At 55.2% G+C, this 22,906-nt stretch overlaps 1 protein-coding gene across 5 annotated transcripts in view; it reads left to right on the top strand.

Moving 5' to 3' along the window:
• LOC111145451 (AT-hook transcription factor) overlaps positions 1-22,906 on the top strand; it is a 50,114-nt gene extending 27,208 nt beyond the window's left edge. For 4 of the 5 annotated variants that reach the window (XM_022500346.1, XM_022500344.1, XM_022500348.1 and 1 more), the window contains 16 exons: positions 1,465-1,524; positions 3,422-3,549; positions 4,014-4,221; positions 5,723-5,877; positions 5,972-6,163; positions 6,989-7,235; positions 8,227-8,333; positions 9,050-9,261; positions 10,714-10,876; positions 13,770-13,946; positions 14,454-14,569; positions 15,220-15,366; positions 16,537-16,632; positions 18,192-18,308; positions 18,622-18,814; positions 21,763-22,906. In XM_022500346.1, the coding sequence (XP_022356054.1) occupies positions 1,465-1,524; positions 3,422-3,549; positions 4,014-4,221; positions 5,723-5,877; positions 5,972-6,163; positions 6,989-7,235; positions 8,227-8,333; positions 9,050-9,261; positions 10,714-10,876; positions 13,770-13,946; positions 14,454-14,569; positions 15,220-15,366; positions 16,537-16,632; positions 18,192-18,308; positions 18,622-18,814; positions 21,763-22,027 (2,583 nt within the window). In that variant the 3' untranslated portion in view covers positions 22,028-22,906. The remainder of the gene's footprint in view (positions 1-1,464; positions 1,525-3,421; positions 3,550-4,013; positions 4,222-5,722; positions 5,878-5,971; positions 6,164-6,988; positions 7,236-8,226; positions 8,334-9,049; positions 9,262-10,713; positions 10,877-13,769; positions 13,947-14,453; positions 14,570-15,219; positions 15,367-16,536; positions 16,633-18,191; positions 18,309-18,621; positions 18,815-21,762) is intronic. The other variant, XM_022500347.1, reaches the window with a different exon arrangement.

The raw sequence follows: 22,906 nt of genomic DNA, 5'->3' as shown, positions 1-22,906 counted from the left end.
GGTGGAAAGTGATGGATCTCAAAGACTTAATGCAACAAGAGAATATAAAATACCTCATTAGTAATTTTTTGCATTGATTACATGTCACAATAATGGTTTCGGATCATAAAATATATTATTTTATTAATTTACCTGTTCCTTTTTTTACATTTTAAATATGGCTACTAGAAAATTTTATTTTATTGAAAGTTTTAAATTACATATGTACCTTGCATTGCATTTCTATTTTATATAGAGAAGTTATGTAACATCATTGTATTATATAGATTTCTAAATTAGGGCTCCTGAGTGACTCAGTCATTAAGCCTCTTCCTTCGGCTCAGGTCATGATCCCAGGTCCGGGGATCGAGCCCTGAATCAGGCTCCCTGTTCATTGGGAAGCCTGCTTCTCCCTCTTGCACTCCCCCTGCTTGTGTTCCCTCTTTCGCTGCGTGTGTGTGTGTGTGTCTCTCTGTCAAATAAGTAAATAAAATCTTAAAAAAATAAATATCTATATTACAATTTTGCACTAACCTAAAGCTTTCCTAGAAATCCCAGAAAGCCCCAAATCACCTTTGCCCTTTCTTTCCTAGTGAAAAATTTTTTGGTAACGATAATAGAGGCCCAAGGTAAAGTCCCTCACATGGTACAGAGGACATATGCAGTGAAAGTCTGTTTTTCTGTACTTGCCCTTCTGTTTTGTGCAAAAATGTTCAACACACACATGCGTGTTTATAGAAATGGTCACTTAAGTATGTATGCTATGCTGTACCCTGACTTTTTAAATATCCCGAAGTTGACTCTTTCTGGGTAGGCAATGAATTCACTTTGTTCAAAGTTCAAAAGATGCATATAGGAAAAATGCTTCCTGCCATCCCTGTCCCCCACCCCGTCCCCGCCACCCAGTTCTCTGCCCCAGAAGCAATGAATGGTTTCAGTTTCTTGCATCCTTCTAGAGGTCGTCTAGAATATACAGGCAAATGTGTTTATATTTTTCCTTTTTTATTCTCTCGATAGTTTATACAAATGGTAGCATATTAAAAAGACTGGCCTGTCCCTTGATTTGACACCGAAAAGTAGGTCTTCCCTTACAGAGGAGCAGGTGCACATACCCTTCCTCTGCTTGATGGCTGCATACTATTCCACGCATGGGCTTTTTAGATGGTTTCCCATTGCCCCCCCCGTTATGCTGTAGTGAACACTCCTGTCTCATAGGCCTTCATGCACATGAGTGAGTGTGCTTTGCTCTGGATAAATTCTGGGAGGCTCCACTTTGATATTTTCAAAGGCTGCCAGGGCCGAGGCCCATGGTGGAGTCAGTGACTGGCATCCGCCTTCCCGTGCTTGGCAGAAAACCCACATCCTGAGGCGGGCCCCAGTTCCTGGTGCCAGTGTATAAATGTGACTAAGTGTGGGGGGGCCTGTGGGACCCATCTTCCAGGGTCTGGACTAACAGAGCGTGTTTCCTGTCCTCCCAACGTCCAGGTGGAGTCCTTTGCAGGACTGATACAGGCGGGACGGCTGACGGCCCAGGACCAACTCAAGGTACCACCCACTGCAGGAGACTTCATCTCCCACGGCCGAGTCTCTGAAGCCTCGTCTGCCACAGGACAGGCCAGAGAATCCCAGACTCACTGTCTCCTTTGAGAGCAGATAGCCACTGCCTAGCCTGCCAGGATCACGATCATGATAGCACAGGATTCCCGCTCCTTAGCCGTGATGATGGTGTGCCAGGCACTGTGGTGAGCCTCGGATACACATGGCTTCATTTTCTCATAGGAAGCCGGTAAGGCAGTTAGAGTCATCACCCCCATTTAACCGGAACGGAATGGAGAAGGCCACACAGCTAGTAGGCAGCAGAGCCCAGACCCAGGTCCGTCTGACTCCCAAGGCCAAGGTGGTCCTCACTGGCCTGTACTGCTTCCCACTGACAATGCGGCTTCTCAGCCACCAGCAGCAGACTTTCTCTTTACTTACCTTTCTTATCAAAGTAATTGCCCAATATTAGAAAACCAAGGGGGAAAGGGGAGAAGCGCCTTCTTCTAACCATTATTGGCTTCCTTCCTTTGGACTTTGGTATTTCTAGATAAACTGTAGTCATGTATAAAATCTAGATTTCTGCTGCCTCAGCCAGGGTCCTGGGAAGGAGCAGGGGAGCTCTCAGAGCTGGGAGTGAGGGGGTCGATGTAGGGCTGTGAGCAGGACTGTGGGCAGCGTCCGGGGATCTGTCAAGGAACAGGGAAGCCCTAGGACTACCTGTTCTCTCCCATGGGGGCTGCACAGACCCATGGGGAGCCAGCAGGTAGGGAGGCCAGCTGTCAATGGAGGCACAGAGCCGGGTGGAGAGAAGAGCTCAGATAGGATGGAGAGGGGCAAATGCAACACACTTGGTTTGTGTAAAAAAATATATATATACTGTATTTTCACTGTGTTATTACTATGTTCCCAATGACTGTGTTAGCCTGTAGACATCATCTGTTTTCCAATTGCAAAATGTGTGCTATGTGTTATATTATCCCATTGAAAGGATGACCAAGGACCTTGAACATCAAAAACCATTCCCTTTCTTCCCCTCTATCTTCATTCCCCCATATCGGAGGAGGTCAGGAGCTGTTGGAAGATCATGCTTGCCCAGGAACTAGACTCTAGGTTGCCCTTGAACTCAGTCTGCCATCTGCATAGAATGAGTGGGATGGGGATGATAATAAGGCAGGGATGATGATCCGACCTCCCACGGTCTTAGCCATCTGTGAGCTATCACCGCATTTGCTATGGAGGCCTAGCGTCACTGCTAGACCCATGAGCTCTAGAGCTAGAGGACCCGGGTTCAAATCCCGATTCCACCTTGCTTACTCACTGTGTGACCTTTACTAACTTCAGTAACCTCTCTGTGCCTCAGTTCCTCCTCTTTAAATGAAGATGATAAATGACCCCTCTTGTTAGGATTATGTTGGAAATTAAATGAATAATGCACAGCGATTCAGCATTAGCTCCTGTTTTCCCTGGTATGATGGTGATAAGATCATCTGTCATGCTAGTCTATGAGGACTAGCACAGAGTGACTCATGTTCCCAGATCCGCAGTTTTGAGAAGAAGCCTGAGGATCCATGGTCTCTCAAGAACTAGGTCCTTATGGGGACAGCGTGATGGCACATCTGACACCAGGAGCTTCAGGGAACATCAGAGCTCTAGCAGCTCTTCCCAGGAGAGACTGGTGCTCCCTGGAGCTGGTCCCAAGACTCTAAGCCGTGCTCTGTCTTGCTAATCTGATGGCAGAGAGCTAGACCACAGTCCTAACCCTAGCCTTCCAGCAACTTGGAGGCCCAGAGGACGGGTCTCCATCCATCCCCAGCCCCGCCGTGAGCTGTCTCCTCCGCTGCATTGCAGGGTCAGAGCCCAGGGGGCCTGGGCACTCAGTCCTCTCGGTCTGGTCTGGTCACAGGTGTTCCAGCACCTAAAGGCTGCCCACGCAGCCCTGGAAGAGGAGTACCTGAAGGCCTGCAGGGAGCAGCCGCTGGCCCAGCAGCTTGCCGGATCCCAGGGGATGCCTGGAAAATTCGATCCTGGCAGGTACATGCTGGGGAGGGAGGCCCCTGGTTCCCTTGGTCGCCAGGAAGGGCACATTTCAATCTCATACATACATCCCCTACAAGCACAGGGAGAAATCCTACCCGGGTTAGCATCATATCCAGGTGGGGGAACGCCTGAAGGCTAAGACCTGTGTCCTTTTGGACTCACTGCAGTGAGACATGACCTTGGATATGAAACCTGAAAGCACTCATCAGAGTGGGGAGGCCGGAGGGGGAAGGGATTGACTCAAGGTCCCAAAGGCTGCTGGTGGCAGAGGCCTCCTGGTTCCCAGTGGAGTCCCTTTTCACCTTGTTTTGTCGAGTTCTCCATGTCATTCAAATTAGGATGCTGAATGGACCCTCCGTGGGCATTCTCTGGGGTCTGTGCTCTGAAACACGGCCTCCCAGCCCTGCCCGATGTGGCTGCTGTAACAGGCTCCTGGTGCTGGTGTCCGCCCTTTGCAGGGAGCTTGAGGAGGAGATATTCCAGCTGGGAATTCGCCTGGAAGAGCTGAAGGACCACATGGACCAGAACCAGCAGGAGCCTGGGCGAGTCGGGTCAGACTCCCCTCCGGACAGCCTCCCAGCCTCGCCCTCCCTGTGCCAACCAGCAGGCCTGCCTTCTCCTTCAGGACAAGCCCCCACTGCCACCGTCCAGACCCTCTGCCCTCAGGTACCTCTGTGCCCAGCTGTACTGGCCCATCCCTTCCTCCTCTTCTCCATTAATTGACTTCTTCCCTACATACTTGCAAAGTAGGCACCAAATGCCAGTGGCCCTGGTACATGATGAAAATTCAGTGAGAAACAAACAGAAACGGGTGCCCTCTACCCTCATGGAGTTTTCTGTCTAGCGGGACTAATTCTGTTTTGTTCAGGGCTCCAAAGAAGAATTATGGGGCTCCAGGGGAGGTAACAGGGTAACATGACTGAGGTTATAGGGCAGGAAAAACTCTCCTTGAGGAAGAAATGTTTTAATGGGATCTGAAGGTGAATGGGAATTCCTTCATGCAGAAGAAGAGAAGTCATGCAGCTGGGGAAACAGCCTGTGCAGAGGCCCTGTGGTTAGAGTACGGAATGTGAAGAGGCAGTTGTCTGAGAGCTGTGACTAGAGAGGCAGTCAGGGGACCCATGATGTCAGGGCTAAAGGCTTGGCCTTAAAACTCTTGGGGAGTTTTTCAGCAAGTGGTGTTAAAAGAGGGTGTGCAGATAGGTGGGGCAGGAGGCAGGGCAGATGGAGAGATTCGTGGACCTGACAGAGGCATAGAAGACCCATTTGCCTGGACGTGCCATGGGAGTGAGGGGAAGGGCGGGGGAGAGCGTGGTTTCCAGCGTCCCAGGGGACTGATCACCCCAGGGGACTATTCACAGATCAGGAGACACTAGACAAGGGCCCTGCACAGAAGGCACTTTGTAGAAGTCTCTCCGGAGGGCCAACATCACAAGCCCCTGGGAGATACCACTGTTTGCATGGCATGTAGTTGAGCAGAGTGAGGGGATGGCAGGGGAGTCTCTAGACCTTGCTGCCCTTGCTGCACAGGCGTGTGTGTTGGGGACGGAGCAGGAGAAAGGACAGCGTGGCAGGTGAGGTGGGGGCTGCCAGAGGGCGAAGTGCTTTTGAGATACCCGTGATGGGGGGAGCTCTTGGCGGCTCAGGGATGTGGGGGAAGCTCTCCCACTGGGGAAAGCTCCCCTCAGTGCTGCCTCGTGCACCAGTGGATGAAAACCCGAGTGTGTCCTCTTCAGGGGCTCCCATGCTCCCACCCGGGAGGTGTTTTGGGGGTTCAGTGTCCATACTGGAATGGAGCTGGCCAGGAGAGATGCTTCTGGCAGGAAATCTGGGCTCAAATCTCAGCTCTGTCCTCGCTTCTGTTGGAAGTTTGGGCAAATCATTTGAGCCTCAGTTTCCTGTCTGTGAAATGGGCAGTGATAGCCATCTCTGCTGGGCTTACCGAGAAGTGCTGCCTGAGTGGAGCCTGGCGGGGAGGAGGTGTCCGTGAACAGCGTCAGTGCTAAAGATTGCCCCGTCCGCTCCCTGCGCTCTGCCCACAAAGGAAAGGGTGACATGATTTTTGAGGCTCAGCTATTACTTTTCAGCCCCCAACATGAGCCTTGTAGAAGGTAGGTCACTGAGTAGTGTCTGTTATCTGCTGAATGTCTGTCTCTTCACTGCCCAGCCTGCCGCCGCCAGCAGCATGGGCCCCTATGCTTCAACCGTGAACGTGGAGCTTAGCCCTGCGAGCAGTGAGGGGAACAGGCCCTTGGGCCTTTCGGCCTCACTCAGGCATGAGGAGCTGGAGGTGGAGCAGGGTCTCCATGGCCGCCTGGAGCGGTGAGTACCAGGAGGGGGGCCAGAGCATCTGGCCCCACGACGGGATGGTGCCTGGCCTTGCCGGGCAGAAGTCATGCTCCTCTGGGTTTCGCAGATATCTCAGCACGACGTCCCTCCCAGAAGCCGTGAGGATAGAGGACGAGGACGAGGAGGAGGAGGAGGATGGGCAAGGCCATAGAGTGGAAGTTGATGGGCCAGCTCCAGCTCTAGGAAACTCCAAGGCCACCAGGATCCCCATACGGCGGCTCCCAGCCCTGGACAAACGACGTCACGGGGCCCCTGTCACGTATGTCTGTGAACCCCCGTCTTGTCCCTGAAGCCAACTCTGGAACCACAGGCGTGGCCATGGTCCTAGAGAGCGAGCGGCTCTTCACGGCTTAGCCATGTCTTTTCTGACTGTTTCTTGCTTCTCCCCAAGCTGTGGGACGGATACACCACCAAGAACACGAGCGGGGACTTGGGGTGGGCCGGACACGGTTTCTGGTAGGACAGAGGCCGTAATAGGTACTGTCCCTCTCCTTCTCAGTCTCACATCTTCCAGATTTGTCTGGGAGGCTTCAGAGCCATTCTCTCTTCAGTGCCTCTCTTGATCTTCTTTTAAGAAGAAGGAGAGAAAGAAGGAGACAGAACCCGTGAGCAGGCCCCAGGCCTAGAGCCTTGGGCAGATGACAGACTCTGTCAAGAATAGAATAATACTGTTTTTGTGTGTCTTCTTTTTATGGCTAAAGTTAGTTTGTTTTTGTCACATTAAATACTGATCTTCCGTTTCTAACGATGACATAAGCCTTTGAGGAGATTGAAGTTTCTGGAAGGGGCTGAGGTAGGGAAGATAGAAGGCGGGTTCCCGGAGCCTGTGAAATGATACTGTAGCTCATTTGTTTCCACACTGTTGCCTCTGTGGTGCATTGGGTGGGATTTGCTGGCCATCCCCATTGGACATAGGAGAAAAGTAAAGTTCAGAGAGGGCTGGTGCCCTGCCCAAGGTCACACAGCTAGAAGATGACAACAACCAGGGTGGGCAGCTGGGGGCGTCTGGCTCCAGAGCTTGTGTCCTGGGCTTTGTGGCTCCCAGGACAGGGCTCAGAGTTGGTGTGTCTCTCCTCCCCACCAGGGAGACAGCGGAACAGATAGGGTCCGCGAAGCTGGCAGGCATCCATGCATCCGCGGCCAGAAATGGGCACCTACAGGGCTCAGACAAAGCCATGGCAGCTTCTCCAGGCCCGAGCAGGCCGCCTCACCCTCAGGGCACCAAGACCATGGGATCGCACCGGAGCAGTCTGACCAGCTTAGAGGGAAGCGGCATCTCTGAGCACCTTCCACAGAAGTCTCTGCGCCAAGCTGGGGGGTCCCCTCCAGAGGTAAGCATGTCCATGGGACATGGATCTCCCAGAGATTTCTGCCCCCGTGCCTTTGCTCACACCCTTCCAGCATGCCTGCTCTTTCCGTCCCTGCCAGTTACAGCTCTGCCCAACATCCAGGGCTTATGCCCCGTCACTTCCCCTACCCCTGCCCCCCTGCCCCCCTGCCAGGAACTCTTGCTTGTCCTCCGAGAGCTTGGAGCCCATTGTCTGTATTTCTCTGAGCCTGCTGAGCACAGATCAGGGGGAGTCCTTGACTCCGTGGCCTATTGGTGACATTAGACCAGCAATTTTTAAACTGTCGCAGGGGTCACAGATCCCTATGGAAATGTCACTTACGCTATGGTTCCTCCCATAGAACAGTGCATATAGATACCTGTACACACACACACACACACACACACACACACACACACACACACACACACGCATACATGCGCGCATGCACACCTACAGTCATGGCCTCGTCGTAAGAAATCTGCACTAGACCATGAACTCGTTGAGGGCAGGCACCTGTGTCACCTATTTGCTTTCCCCATGATTCCATTAGACCTGGTATCGACGAGGGGTGCACGGTGGATGAGTTTTATTCTCCCGAGTCATTGGCCCGGGGCATTTCTGCAGTCAGACAGGACCATGGCGTTGCAGGCCCCAGCCCGAAGACATGTGGAAGTGCGAATCCCATCTCCAGGATGAGAAGGCTTTCTCCTTCCCTTCTTCCTCAGTTTAGGATAGCTGCCACAGGATCTCTGCCGAGGGCCTCAGGGAAGCAGGACTCGCTCAGGGTAGCGGCAGGGAGTCCCTGCTGTTGGCCTGGTGCTGGTCCCCAGCGCCTGAGGACGCTCACACACGGGGCCTGGCTGCTTGGAGCTGCGCCAGCCTCCCAGCCTGTGAGCCTCTGGAATGTGAGGCCCAGGCCAGGACCCGGGAAGGGCTTCCCAGCTTGCCTCAAACACATTGCTCAGACTTAAAGGGACACCGCCTCTTTCAGGAATCCTGGATGGTGTCCCCAGAGACAGACAGTGGCTTTGTGGGCTCAGAAACCAGCAGAGTGTCGCCCCTCACCCAAACACCAGAGCACCGACTCTCCCACATCAGGTACCCCAAGACTCCCCACTTCCCCATCAGCATCTCACGTGGAGGGGTAGCCTGGGAATCAAAGTGCTGTGAGGCCCAGAGCAGGGCTCGATGGTCTGGGCATTCTCAGACCCTCACCCATCCCCCAACCAAGGTTCTTTGCCTCCATCTTATCAATAGAGGGGCACCAAGGTTCAGAGAGGGAAAGTGACTAGCCCAGCGTCACTCAGCCAGTCTGTGACAGCCAGGGGAATAAGTATCTACTAAGCGAATGAATGAGTGAATGGGGAACGAGACGTAGAAGAGGCATGAGGTGAGCAGAAGACAAGACAAAGGGATTCCGGGGACTACGGGGAAGGAGACGGGGACAGCACCCCAAGGCAAGGTCTCAGGCGAGGGGGTAGTGAGGAGCTGCCATGCAGAGTGACAGCTTCAAACGCTGGTGCAGGCCCCCGGGAGACCTGCCCGGGAAGAAAGGATTAAAATTCCGTTTCTCTGTATATTTGCTAAAAATGAACGTGAGCTTTATAATCTTGAGTCTGTGGGTAGACAGGTGCCCAGCTCTCCCGTAGACACAGAAATGCATGTGTAATTCGGTTGTACGTTCAGAAACACTGAGCATGCGGGGTTACTCAGTCCCAGTGGTCAGGAGCTCATGGGCTTAGTGTGTGGAAGGGCTCGGAGGCCGGGGCCTGTCCGTGCGATCTCAGCTCGTCTCTGCCTCCTTGCTCCCTCAGCACCGCGGGAACGTTGGCCCAGCCTTTTGCTTCATCTGAACCTCGGGATGCAGCCTCCCACCCCCAGACCAGGGCTCCTCCAGTCCCCAGAAGAGCCATGGAACCCAGCACACCCAGGAGCCAAGCCCAAAGGCGACCCTTGGGCCGGACCAGTCCTCTGCGGCAGCGGGCACCGAGCCTCCGCGCAGAGCGGGCGCTAGTGGCCGAGATGGGTGAGTGGGTGTGTCTGGGTTGGCCAGAACCTGGGAATGGCCGGACGGCGTAGACTGAAAAATCAAACCAACAAAAAACTTGCATTACCCTTTAGGATACAAAATATCCTAGAGGTTCATGGTGGGAATATTTGAAACCACAGGGAAAAGAGAAAAAAGTAGGCTAAAAACTGTCGCCACTTCATTCGGGTGTCGAACCCATGGGCTGTCCTCTCTGCCAGTGTGTGTGTGTTTGGAGACACTTTAAATGGAAATGGGATGACACTCTCTCAGTGTTTAATAACCTCCTGTTCACTAAACACTGTGTCCTGAACACTTCCGTGTCTAGAAATCCTGTGATTGCAGTTTTTTAACTTTAAAATGATGCACGTAAGCTTTTTAGTGCAATAAACATACGGGAAAGAACAAAAATGGATGAATTTTCACAAAATGAACACAGACCCACAAACCGCATGATCAGAATCCCAGCTCCCCCCACCATCACCCTCATCCCATCAAAGGCTCTCTCCAAGGCTCATTATTGAAATTTTTAAAAATTAAACTTTAATTAAAAGTTCAATCAATTAGGATCTCGCATGTAGTTATGAGAAATAATCCAGGGATTTCCCATGTCCCTTCACCCGGGTTCGCCCTCATTGAAACATCCTGCAAAACCACGGGGCAGATTTTGACCAGGACCCCCTCCTCTTGGCCCTTTATGGACCCATCACATCCATGCCCCTCCTGCCTACACGCCCTCCTGAACTCCTGGTGACCTCCCCCTCTGTCCTCAGTGTCTATAATTTTGTCATTCCAGGAATGTTCTATAAATGGGATGATCCGTATGATTTGGGGATGGATTTTTTTTTTTTAACGTAGCCTCTCTCGGGAGATTGATCTACATTGTTCCCTGTAACAATAGTCTGTTCCTTTCTATACTGTTGATTGATGTTCCAAGGTCTCCTTGTTTCGAATGCAGGGGCCAGATGAGTGGTGTTTGAGTGGTGTTTAACCTCTGGTCACCCCCGCCTTTGAGAGGCTAAAGTTTTGAACACTCTCCCAGAAGCATGCACACAGGCAAAGGTGTAGCTCTGATTTTAGGAGGAGATGGGGCTCTGGAGTCCGACGTGGACCCACGTGGTGATGTACAGCAGAGTGTGAGGGGGTCCACATGAAGTTGCAAAGAGCGCTTTCCAGGGGAATGTTCCTAAAGACTCACATCCGATGCTGAAATGGTGGATGGCGGGTGAAGTCTAGGTAGAAAGAGCTCTGCAGGCCCAGCTTTGCTCTCCAGACTCTTAGCAAAAACCACATCTTCGGGTTCTGAGAGCAGTGGGCCAGTGACCTCATTGGAAACTTTACTTATGACCTTAGCCATCACTGTCTCTTTGCCCGTATCTTCCTACCCACAGAAATTCTTGCTTCGAGGGTCCTCTCTGAGTCAACTCACCTTGCTCTCTTTTTGCCTTCTAGCGGTGCCTGGCTCAGAGTTCAAGGGACGAAAGCAGGTTTCCGAACAGCTCCCCCGCAACGCGACAGTCAGCCCCCCGCCCACCCTGACCCCTGAGGCTGCCACTCTGCCTCCTGGACCCTCAGAGAGCGCCCGCACCTTCCTCCTCACCAGGACAGGGCGAGAGTAAGTCTAATACCAGCACAGAGACGGAACAGTGGTGCCCAGGGGAGGCAGAGCCTCGCTCAGCAATCATATCCAGTGGTGGCCGTGTGGGGGCCCTCGGACCCAGGTGTCCTGCTTCCCAGCTCAGGGCCACTCCGTGGGACCTCACTGTTGTGGACTTTGAGGACACTTTTCCGGCCAGTGAGAAATGACCTAGGGGTTCCCCTTTCTAGTGCTAAGACCTCGGTCCCTGTCCCCTAGTATTTCTCTTCCAAGCCACTCTACTCTTTCTGGAGGTGGATTTTTAGCGGTTGGTGTTCCCGTTGTATGAATTGAGGAGTGACTGGTCCTCGATTCTCTTCTTTTTAATCCAAGCACAATTGTCCCACTAAGAGAGTTGCTCCTTGCTTGGTTGAACGGAAGTGGTAAAGTAGGGTAGCCAGCTCTCTTACCTCTCCTTTGAGTTGCTTTTGGCCAGTAAGGAATCACAGGCCTTTGTTGGATTGGGGGTCTCTGTCCCAGGTATGTAGGGAAGGCTGCTCTGTTGGGACCATGCCCGAGGCCTCAGGGCCTGTTCCATCATGGGCCTGTCATGTTCCCTGTTTGCAGAGGCAGGTGAAGGTCTGGCGTTGGGCATCCTGTCTGGAGTTTAATAAGGGTCCTGCTGCAGTTTCCTGTGGCCCTGGCAGAGGAGTTCCAGCTTGTGGGTCAGCGATACACCAGCCCTTGAGAATATCATAGCAGACAAGACAGCCTTTGGCCTAGGACATCTTGCCATCTTGTAGGATGAACAAAGAAACATATTGTCACACTCGCCAGTCTAAGTGCAGTGGCAGCAGAGGCTCCAAGGACTGTGGGAACACAGACGAGGGACATCAGACCCAGTCAGAGGCTTCAGGGCGGGCTTCCTGGAGGAGGAGGTATCTCAGTGGAGACCAGAAGTTAGAGAGACAGAAGAGTTCCTGGCAGGGACAAGAGCATGCGCAAAGGCCTGTGGGTGAGGGAGAGCCCATCACCTTGGCAGAGGCAGTTCATTTTAGCTGGGTCCCTGAGCGTGGGTGCTATGATGAGCACTGAGCAGTGGAGAAGGATACTGGGAGATCTGGGGGGGCCTCAGAGGGCCTCAAACACCATGGTGAGAGGTTTGGATAGTGGCTCAGTTCAGAGAAATGAGTTCACTTAATATTCACAGATGCATACGGGTATAGCTGAGGACGATGAGGGGGATTTAAAAGAGAGTGGGAAGGTCAGGTTCACGTTTTAGAAGGAGTGTGGGACAGACTCGATGGGGCGTAGGTGGGAATGGGGTGCGTTCGAAAAGAGACGTAAGCATTGAGCCCACAGGACTTAGGAGTTGGTTAACTTTGGGGGGCATTCAGGGAGGGAGAAGGGTCTCGAATGAGTCAGACTTCTGGCTGGCCAGCCAGTTGGATGCTGATACAGAGATGGGGAACTCAGCAGGGGAAAAAGTTGACAGAGAAGGATGAACTTGAAATGTCAGCAGGCTCTCAGTCACAAAAGCATTAAGTCAGCAAGACTGAGATCCTGCCGGAAACACACAGAGGGGGCAAGGGACACCCCAGTGAGTGTTCTGAGTCCTGGGCCACCTTCAGCTCCCAGAGTAGCCTTCCAGTCCTGGTTGCAGGGGTGAACGGGTAACAGGAGCTCCCACCCTCCTGCCTCCTGCCGACGCCCCGCTCTTGGCCTTGGAAACCCCAACAAAGGTCTCCCTGGGGATTGCCAGGAGACCTGGCTGCCCTGGACGCTCACTGCCTGGGGCCCAGTTAGAGAGCTCTCCGCTCCCACAGACACCCTGGGAGAGCAGCAGGGGGCGCCTGGAAACACTCTGCCTCCATTCCGGGGCTACCAAGCAAGAGCCTGAGGGGAGCCCTGCGCCAGAAGCTGGCCCAAACAGGAGATGGAGCCCTGCACCAGCCCAGGTTGTGCCGAGCCCGGACGCCGACGCATTGTGTGTAGGGGTTTATGTGCAGGGTGGTGGGGGAGCCCCGTTGGCCGTGACGCCAGAGTCTCAGATGAGACCCGGAGATACGGGTGCTGGCTGGAAAGACACGCAAACAGTACTTACCCCATAGATGCCAGCCCCTCTTTGAGCTACTTGCCTGTAAGAGGCTGGTCTGTGTCTGGGGGGCCCTGGGGACCACAGCAGCCTTGTCAAGAGCGCTGTGCCCTACCAGTCTGCTCACATCCAAGTATCTTCTGTCACCAGCAGACAGGCTTGAACAACGTGGGAGATGTTCAGGGGAAGCCAGGACGGATGGCCAAGTAAGGGTGGGAAGAAAACCAGCCTGAGCTGTTAGTTAGCATTTCTACAGATGGGGGCGGGGGTTGTCGCCTGGTGGCTTAGTCAATTAAGCATCTGCCTTCGGCTAGGGTCCTGATCCCTGGGTCCTGGGATTGAGCCGCGTGGCAGGTTCCCTGCTTCTCACTTTACCTGCCGCTGTCCCTGCTTGTGCTCTCTCTCTCTCTCTCCATCAAATAAATAAATATTTTTAAAAAATAAAGGGCAGCCCAGGCCAGTTAGAAGGCAGATTTTAAAGTGGACCTTCAGCAACACCATCATTCTGCACCCTCCCTGCGATCTTGACAATGGGCCACTGATTCTTCAGAAAAGCTACTCAGAGGCCTTGCCTGGGGCGGGGCTGGGTTGGGTGACCTTCGAAGGATGTGCTGCTTTGCCCGCCAAATGTGCAGGGACACAAGCTCAGAGAGAGGTCGAGATAGGTAGCAAGAAAAATGGACACACCAGGAAGTTCCAGAATCGGTCGACGGCAGAGCTGGACCCAGTGCCGGCTGGGAAAGGGACAAGCCCGGGGCATCTGAGCAGCCCTCGGGCTGGCTGCAGCTTGTGGCATCGTATATGCACTCTTCGTTTCTGTCCCCCGCCCCACCCCAGCCAGGCCATCCGAGAGCTGCAGGAAGAGGTCTCCCGGCTCCGTCTGCACCTGGAAGACAGCCTGCACCAGCCAGCCCAGGGCAGCCCGACGCGCCCCATGTCCACCCTCAGCCGCCCCACCCAGGTCCGGGCCCGGCCTGCAGATGCCTCTGTTTCCTGGGGCTCCCACTATGGCAGGTGGGTGACCCCCAAACGCTCACCCTTGTGCCCTGGGGCCAGCAGCAGGAGGGAGACTTGGCTGCCGCTGGGGCTCTCCACACATGGGGATTGACACCCCTTTCCCCCTCGGACAGTTTTTTACTATGTAATATTCGATGCATAAAATGTCTGAGATGTCACCTGAACTCACCACCTGCTTCAAGAGCTAGACATTCCCAAGATGTCCACCTGCTCGCTCGCTCCTCGGCGTGTCCTCTGTGATCAGCTGTTCCTAAGTGTTCCTATGGGAGGGCACTGGGTTGAGGTTTTCACGGACATTGTCTCATGAATCCTCCGCGTAGTTGCTGTTCTTATTCCCTCACGACAGATGAGGAAACGGAGGGTCACAGAGCTTTCTGTGAGCATGACTCAGTCTTTGATTTTGACTTTCGTGCTTCCTTCTGGGTTGGCTTGCTTGCTGGTCACCTGGAAAGTCTGCATGAAACTGCATCTGCTGACATCGTTCCTCTCTTTCCTTTTTGCTAGTAGATCCACAGAGAGATTGTCTGCTGAGCCCGCAGGGGGGGAGCGAGCGGAGCACGCAGGAAGGCGGCGAGCCAGGTCTTCCTCGGTGCCTCGGGAGGTGCCGCCGCTGTCCCTGAGTAAGTAAGCACGGGCCCGGACCGATGTCCGGAGGCTCCCGTCTGGGCCTGTTAGCTCAGTGGTCAAGGACCATAGCAGTAGCCTTAGAAGGAACCTGGAGAAGGTTCTGTGTGTGTTCTTCAGGCCCTCGTAGTTGTCTGAGGTACAGTGCACTTCCAGTGATGGCCATGGAATGTCACGCACACGAGGGTTTCTAGAAGGGCTTTATGTGGTCCTCATGTTCCATCTTCGCTGCAAGGGGGGAGGGGCGTATCACCCGCGTTCTGCAGATGAAGACACCAGAGCCCAGAAGTGCAGGGGAAGTGCCTGAAGGACAAGGGGTGGGGTTCAGCCCACCTCACTCCTTCTTGGCTGTGTGACTTTGGCCCGGGCGTTGACCTGCTCTGTGCAGTTAAAGGGACAGCTAACTGCAGTGGTAACAATGTTCCCGTCCGGGGATTGCTGTGAGGGTGCACGCATGGCCCAGTGGGTCCAGCCCAGTGCTCAGCACAAGGTCAGGGGTCCCCATGTGTCAGCGGATGTTACTAAGGGACAGACACAGGATCAAACCCGAGCTCAGCCCCAGAGCCTCAAGTTAGGGTTGGCTCTCTCCCTGAGCTCTGTGACACGTCCCCTATCCCCCTTCGATGCCTCTCTTTTCCCACCCCAGGTTCCGAATCTGAGCCAGCCTCCCCCCAGCGGTTCTCTGAGAAGAGCCAGGCCACCGAGGACAGTGCCCAATCCACTCGGGACAGAATGAAAGGAGCTGGTGGCACCAGGCGGCCAGACAGGGTCTCCTTCTGGGGCCAGTACACAGGTGGGCTGCGGGGCATGGCCCAACCCCCGGGGAGGACCCCCATCACGGAAGCCTTCCCCCTTTCACCATGGGCCATTGAAAAATGAGCATTTTTCTGTGAATTCTGTGACACAGGGAGCAGTGGGGGAGTGCCTCCTCTGTGAGTCCATTCTTTCCCCCAGCAAACAGTCTGATGCCTCTCTGCCCTGGACCCCATGCTGGCTTCTGGGGGAGCCCCTTTAGCTGGTCAGTCACAAAGAGGGTTCTGCTGTGTGCAGGGCGGACGCCAGATCACTGGCCCCTCGCCCACCTTCAGGTCGGATTCCCCAAGGCATCAGCCCCCGTGTCTCCTGAACTAGGCACCTAGCACATAGTAAGACTTCTGGTGACACAGAGTAGGATCTCAGAGTGCTTAACCTGAAAACAAACACGGACATAGCTCTGACTTCCAGGAATCTGACTGTGTAACAGAAGATAACAAATGAGCCATGACATCAGGTGTGTAAATTACAGAGGTGGCTGCCACTCGTAGCAGCCTGGGAGGGACGGCAGTTCACCTCAGATCCACAGGGCCGAGGGCAGGGGCACATGGCAGGAAGTGAAAGACGCATGGCCTCTCACGGAGCAGAGAGAGCTGAGGGGTTAGACGTGGGAACAGCGGGCCGGTCCGGGGGCCCTGAGGCAACACACATAGAATAGGAAGTGGGAAGCCTGCAGGGACTCGGGGAGCCAGAAGAGGATTGATCAGGCCACATCCCAAAGATCTGTCTTGAGGCTCAGAAAGGGACGAGACAGTAGATGACAGGGGTGGATAAAGACCCAAGCATCTGTCCAACCTTCTGACAACCAGGAGCACTGTCCATGTGCTGGACGCCGGGCAGAGCACCTCACAGACACGGCCCCACTCACCCCTTATGACGCCCGTGAGACCCAGACTGGGACAGTTCCCATTTCACAGCTGCTCACAGCACAAGGAGAAGACCCAGCTCACCCCGTGCCCAAGCCATCCCAATGCCACCTGGCAAGTGGCGGGTCTGGGGAAAGCAGCTCTGCTTGTCCTTGCTTCTCCTGTCCTCCTGGTCTGCTTCCCAGCCTGCCAGAGCTGGGCTGTGTTCACGCCTTCTGTACGACCTCCCCGATCCTCCTCGGTTCTCCAAACATGCCAAAGCGGACGGTCTGGTTTCTTCCCAGGCAAGGAGTACCATGTTCTGACCCCCAAGACGGCCCCAAGACGCAGTGGCTCAGTCTCCTGTCCCCAGTGCCGACCCGCCAGGACCCGGGAATCAGGTGAGGGATGGTACCTGGGGAAGTGGTCGATGCATAGAGGCTGCGGCTGCTCCTGTTAGGAAAGGGCGTAGGACGGGGGCCTGCCCTGACCTCAGTGGCAGGTCAAGGTACAGACAAGGGAGCAGGATTTGGGGGGGCTCCTTAGCCCTCCCGACGTCTCCTGTCCTCACACCTGTGTCTCCAGGTGCTGCTGCCTAATGCTACGCTCCTTGACCAGGACAGTGAGAAACCATGCGCATGACCTAAGTCCTGATAAGGAGGTGGGGGGGGGCAGGTAGTAGGTCCCAGGCGGGATAATTCTGTCCTGTCTCCCCACCATCCTCACCATTCTGATTCCTTCCCCCAGACCTATCAGAGAAGAGTCATGGGGAGAGAAGTGGCCGGAGAATATGGGCACTGGGTTCTAGTCCCAGTCCTGCCACTGACTTGCTGGGTGATCTCAGGCAACTTCCTTAACATCTCTGAGCCTCCAGCCTCACGTCCTTAATGAAAGGATTGGAGACGGTCCGAAGGCCCTTTCAGGCAATGATGATAATGATGGAGCTGTCCCTTAGTAAACCCCCATTGTAAGCAGGGCATCATGCTAAGGGATTTACAAACATTAATCCTCACAACCCTATGAAATGGGTTTTGTCCATTTTCTTCCTACGCCTATTTTACAGGTGAGGACACTGAGGCCCAGCGAGGTTAAGTAACCTGCTCAAGGGCACGCAGCTTACTAGTGGTAGAGTCAGGATTTGAACCCAGGTGGTTGTGAGTCCAGAGCTCTGGCTCTTCACCATTGTGTTGCTTTGCCTTTGCTCGAGTCCCAGCAGGCCTCCCTGTTCATTCGTTCCTCCATTCGTTCATTCATTCACTCACTCACTCGCTCATTGAGCACCATCCCATCCTGGGCCGTGGGCTAAGCAGACAAGGACAAAACAGTGGTCTGAGCTGGGCTAGGAGGCACAGGTGGGAGCCTGTAACCCCGGGCAGTGGGTGGGAAGCCTCCCCCTGAGGTGCAGCTGGAAGAAGTGGGCCAACCCTGGAATTCCACCCGGGGGAGGTGTTGAGGATTTGTAGGGGAAGAGAACGAGGTGCCCACCCTCCGCCTGCTCCCGTAGGCCTCCACTGACTACCCCCCCAACCCTCCGGTGCCTGAGGGGCCACTGTGGGCCACTCCCATATGAACAATGGGCCTGTCTCGGTGTGGAGGAGGAACCATAGGTTCAGGGCCTGTGTCCTGGAGAGCCGGGCTTTGGCTCAGACAGCACTGCCAATTTCCTACTCGGACATTTTGGCAAATCATTCAAGCTCTAGGAGCCTCAGTTCACCAGTCTTTAAAATGGGAGTGATGTCTCAGCTAGCCCCGTGGCTTGTTGGATTTGATAGCAGAATGCATGAAGGCCCTCAGCAGAAGCCCAGGTTTGTTATATGCTGACCCTCGCTGTCACGGAGGCAGCTCGTCCCCTCCACAGTGGACCCCGAGGGAAGCTCTGTGCTGACGGAGGTCTGCTTGGGGGCTCCAGGCCAGTGATCCGGACCTCATCCTCTCCTGACATCTCTTCCTCCTCTTCCAGCTGGCAGTGTCACCAGGGACCCACCAGGACCGTCCCCGACTGATCCCCTGCAGTGCCCCCTGTGTGGTCGAGTCAGGCTGCCCCCAGCGACGGATGGCCCAGACTCAGCCGCCTCAGGTAGGGACAGACACTCACTCTGTCCCTACACTCCCTGTGTAGGGACAGACACTCACTCTCTTCCCCCAGAGAGACCCCCAGCTCTCCTTTATGGGGGTTCGTGGGTCCATAGGGTATTTCATTGGGATGGTGGCTCTCCCAGTGTGGGATAGAGCAAAGTGGACAGAAGATTTGTTTCTCAAAGTCCAGCGCTCCCAGCGTGGCCAGCCCAGTGTCCACCTGTCACAGGGCAGGGGCTGGGGGGGGCCCCCCTGGTCTTGGCTAGATCTTCCCCAGTGATCAGACTGTTGTCTCTGGTGTCCCTCCCTCCCAGGGCCAGACAAGGCTGCCAGCAGGAGAAACAAACGCCCAGCCTCCAGCCCCACGCAGCGGAGCAAGCGCGCTGGGTCGCCGGCCCGGCCACCCCCGGGACTGTGGTATCTGGCAGCTGCGCCCCCAGCACCCGCCCCTGCTGCCTTGGCCTATGTCTCCTCGGTTCCCATCATGCCTTTTCCATCAGCCACTGTGTAAGAATCCTCCTTTCCTTCCTTCCCTGCCTGTCCGAGTCGCTACAGGATTCACAGTCAGACCCAGGTCGGGCAGCTAAGAACCCGGGCACCTGGTACTCCTGTGTTTCCCCCGCCTTTATAACCAGCAGAACATGCTGAGCGCTCATGTAGTCAACTCAACAAGCCCCAGATGCTCCTGCCTCCCACGGAGAGGCTTGGCCTGGCGGCGGGGTGCTCGGCAGTGAAGGAGCCGGCAGAGGGCCCTGAGCTCTACGAGCTTGCAGGGAAAGCACGTGGGAAGCTCCCCATTCCTTGTGGGTCTTCCCAGCAAGCAAGTAATTGCTCCCTCACTGTTTTAATAGACTTTCTTTTTAAGAACATTTTTGGATGTAAGAGAAATGGAGCAGATAGTACAGAGAATTACATATACCCCGTACACACACACACACACAGAGTTTCCCTTGTTGTTAACGTTCATACGGCACCTTTGATAGTGAGCCAATATTAATAACTTACTCTTAACTAAAGCCCACAGTTTCCTGGGCTTTCTTCAGTTTTTACTGGAACTTCTTCTGTCTGGGATCCCAACCAGGAGGCCACATACATGCCTCTTGGTGGTTGTGGGTCCTTAGGCCCCTCTTGGCTGTGACCGTCTCTAAGACATTCCCCGTGTCTGAGGCCCTGAGCGTGGAGGAGGACTGGGCAGGGCTGTGGCAGGAGGAGCACGCCTCTTTGTGGATGTGGACAGAACATCTGCAGGAGAAAAAGGAAGTGAGCCGTGGAGGCAGAAGTGGTTCAGGTTGGAGACTCAGAGCCGCACAGACTCCCGTCTGCTGCTTGCCGCTGCCAGGGCCTCAGTAGAGCGACTGCTTCTCTGAGCCTCGGTTTCCCCACCTGGTAAATGGGCTAATAGTCTGGACCAGAGACGGTTGTGCAAGGATTAAACGAGGCGCGTGGCCAGGCGCTCGGGAGATGTGTGAGCAGTGTGCGGGGCGGTGTAGGCACCAGCTCGCGGCCCGGTCAGAGGGCAGCACGGTCCTCCCAGCCCACAGCACTACTGCGCGCTGCTGTCCTAGGAGACAAACGAGGAAAGGTGGCTGCAATAGGACACCCGCTAGTTCTGTGCCTCAGTGTCCCTCTGTGGAAAATGAGTCTGTCGGGAGTCTTGGTCAGAAGCCTTTGTCTGTGTCAGCAAGAGGCGGGGTCCCTGTGGGGCCTGGTGCTTGGTGGGAGCAGAGGCACCAGTACCAGCCAGCCCCCGGGGCCCCTGGCCTGCAGTGGGGCAGAGTCTGGGAACATTCTCCTCCAACAGCTACTAGAGGCCGTCCTGCACGCTCAGGCCCCCCGCACAGGGGCTGAGACCCCTGCCTATGCTCCTGCTCACTGGGAAGGGCAGGTTTTGCCTGGAGTTTGGTGGCCTGGGATAAAGCTCCAAGTTCCCTTGGTAGGCATGGGACTCACTGCTTCTGAGGCTGTTCCATGTCCTTCCAGGCTCAGACCTGTGGACAGACCTAACCAGGCTGCTATCCCCAGAAATGGCCCGGTCGTAGGGAAGGGGAAAGGCCCTGAGCTGTAGTGCCTGACATACCTGGTCGGTGGGAGCCATACAACCTTGGACGGGGGTCACTTTGTTCCCAGTCTGTGCCTCAGTGTTTCCCTCTGTGTAGTGGGTTGTGGTAGGGAGTAAATGAACTACTGCATGGAAAGCCAACAGTATGTAGAAGTTGGCCAGGAGCCATACTACTTCCAGTGCTCCTAGAATTGGGGCGGATGATGCCCTAAGGTTTCTCCCGCTGTCTTCTGCCAAACTGAGAATGCTCAGTGACAGGCCTGGGCGCCCTCAGGAATGTATGGGCCTGTGCTGCCACCTGCTGGCCGTCTGTCTTCCAGCCTCTGCACCAGGGGCTTTCTAGCTAAAAAAGGTTTTTGTTTTGATGGAGTGGGGAGGTTGTAGCTTCTGCCTTAGCGGGAGTTTTGAAACACTTTGGGGCCAAGCTGGTCATCCAGTTCCTAGAAGCTAGGGGTGTGCAGAAACCCAGTAGTTAGACTAGATAGTCCCCGGAGGAGGGAATAGGAGGCAAGAAGCCTATTCATGGGGTTCACATGGTATGTATGGGTGTCACTGGGTGCTGATGACTGAGCTCTGGGTGTGAACAGAGCGCCGCCCCTTGCAGCTGTCTGACCCTGAGCTGACATTGACAGAGGCACTGTGAGTGCCCAGACAGCCAGTGGAGCTTTTCTCCTGAAAGTTCCTGTTGGGTCGATCCAAGGAGGTGGCTAACTGTGGCTCCTTTCGGTGGGGGTACAGTAGTCCCTGAAGGGTAGAGTCCCATGGCCAGCGTCCTATGGCCAACCCCCCAGAATAGCTAGCACTGGGGGCCAAGCCTCCTGCATACATAGCCCCTCTGATCTTCCCTTGCTCATCCATAAAGTCAGCATAACGGTGCTCATCAAAGAAGCAAACCATGTGCTGGTGGAGCAAACACTTAGCTCTGAGCCCGGCCCCCAGACCCAGGATGCGGTGCCGGCTCTGGGTGGGGCAGTGCCTCTACCTATGAGGAGCTGCCAGACTGATCCCAAGAGAGCCTGGGGTGGCCCTGCTGTCCCTGCGATCTGGCTCTCAGGTTAGAAGCCCCAGAAGGGCAGCGGGTCAGCAGTGTCACCGCAGGGCCGGGCTCAGCGGCCGGCACATAGTATAGGATTGATAAAGATGTACTGAGTGAATGGGGAGAAGGAAGGACCGTCGTTGTGCACCTGTTCCGGGTCAGGCACTGCTGTCCTCATGCTTCATCCTTCTGCCGCATCCTCGAAGGAGCTGTTTGTTATTCCCACTTGAGAGGTGCGGACACTGAGCCCCTGAGAGTAGGGGCCGGGGCCCAGCTGGGGCCAGAACGGGGTGCATGCCGACCCCGGCGCTCTGCTCAGCCCTGGCCGCAGTGCATGAACACAGCCCCCTCTCTCTTCAGGTACTATGTGCCTCCAGGACCTACCTCTGCCTCCTCAGCCCACTCAGCCCCTGCTGACTGGCCCCCCTCAGCCCCCTCCCGAGCGGCCAGGGGGCAGCGACGCTCCATCCAGCTGGACCTGGAGGACCTGGAGGAGCTCAACACGGCGCTCGCAGAAGCCATGCAGGCCGCTGAGGGCATCCGCTCCACCACCAAGCACATGAGCCGCTCCCTGTCCGCCGACCTGCGCCAGACCCGAAGCCTGCGGGGCTCCTGCCTCTTCTGACTTTCCCAGAGACCCAGAACCGGCTGGCGGGCGGGCTGCTGCTGCCCCCCGGGCAGGGGGTCGGCTGGAGTCACTGCTGAAGGCCCCACAGGCCCCTCCTGAGAGGTGTCCTTCTAGCTCAGGCCTTGCCTGCTGGGTGTCTCCACTGCGCAAGGAGTGTTGGCCCGGTCGTCCGGAGAGGGAACTTCCTGGGGGCCCAGCCCCTATAGGAAGTGCTGGGACCTCGGCTGCTTCTGCCCAGATGCGATCTTTGGGGTCTCCTGGTCCTGCACCGTCCGCCTCTGGCTAATAATACGTATTTCATATACAGACGGACAGATTTGTTTTGAAGCGGAGTTTTCCTGGTCTTTGGTCCAACCTACAAGGCCAGATAAGAAGGGCTCGGGCCTCGGTCTCTGGTGCAAATGAGTCTCCTCGTCCAGGACCCGCCGCTCTGGAGTCGGCATCTCGGGGAAGGGATGTCCGGACACTTTCCCCCTAGTGACTGGTGGCCAGTAGAGCACTTTGGGACCATTGAAATGTCAAGATGTCAGGCCCCTAGGAGGACGTGCACCCAGCTTCTCCATGGTCAGAGAGTCCTTTCCCGTGGGCCTGCTGGGAAGAGAGATCCTCACTCCCCGGGGGACCCGGAAGCCATCCACCATGGTCCCTCTCTGTAGCTCATCCCGACACCCCCAGCTCTGTCTCTGGGATCCCTGTGGAACCTGGCTAGCTAGTGGGCAGCTCCCTGCCGGGCCGCACTGTACAGCCGGGAGGCCAGCCCCTGTCGTGCTCCCCACCTCGTAGCAGCGTGTACCTCAGCTTTTCTGGAACGTGTATGCATCGGTGATATTTGTATATTTGATGCGTTTAAAAATCTATTTTCGTTATGAGGGCAAA

The sequence above is a fragment of the Enhydra lutris genome, unplaced genomic scaffold (assembly GCF_002288905.1).
Source record: "Enhydra lutris kenyoni isolate GAN:26980312 unplaced genomic scaffold, ASM228890v2 scaffoldscaffold13, whole genome shotgun sequence".
Taxonomy (NCBI): domain Eukaryota; kingdom Metazoa; phylum Chordata; class Mammalia; order Carnivora; family Mustelidae; genus Enhydra; species Enhydra lutris.
The sequence above is the reverse complement of the archived record's forward strand: the minus strand, read 5'-3'. Positions and strand labels throughout refer to the sequence as shown.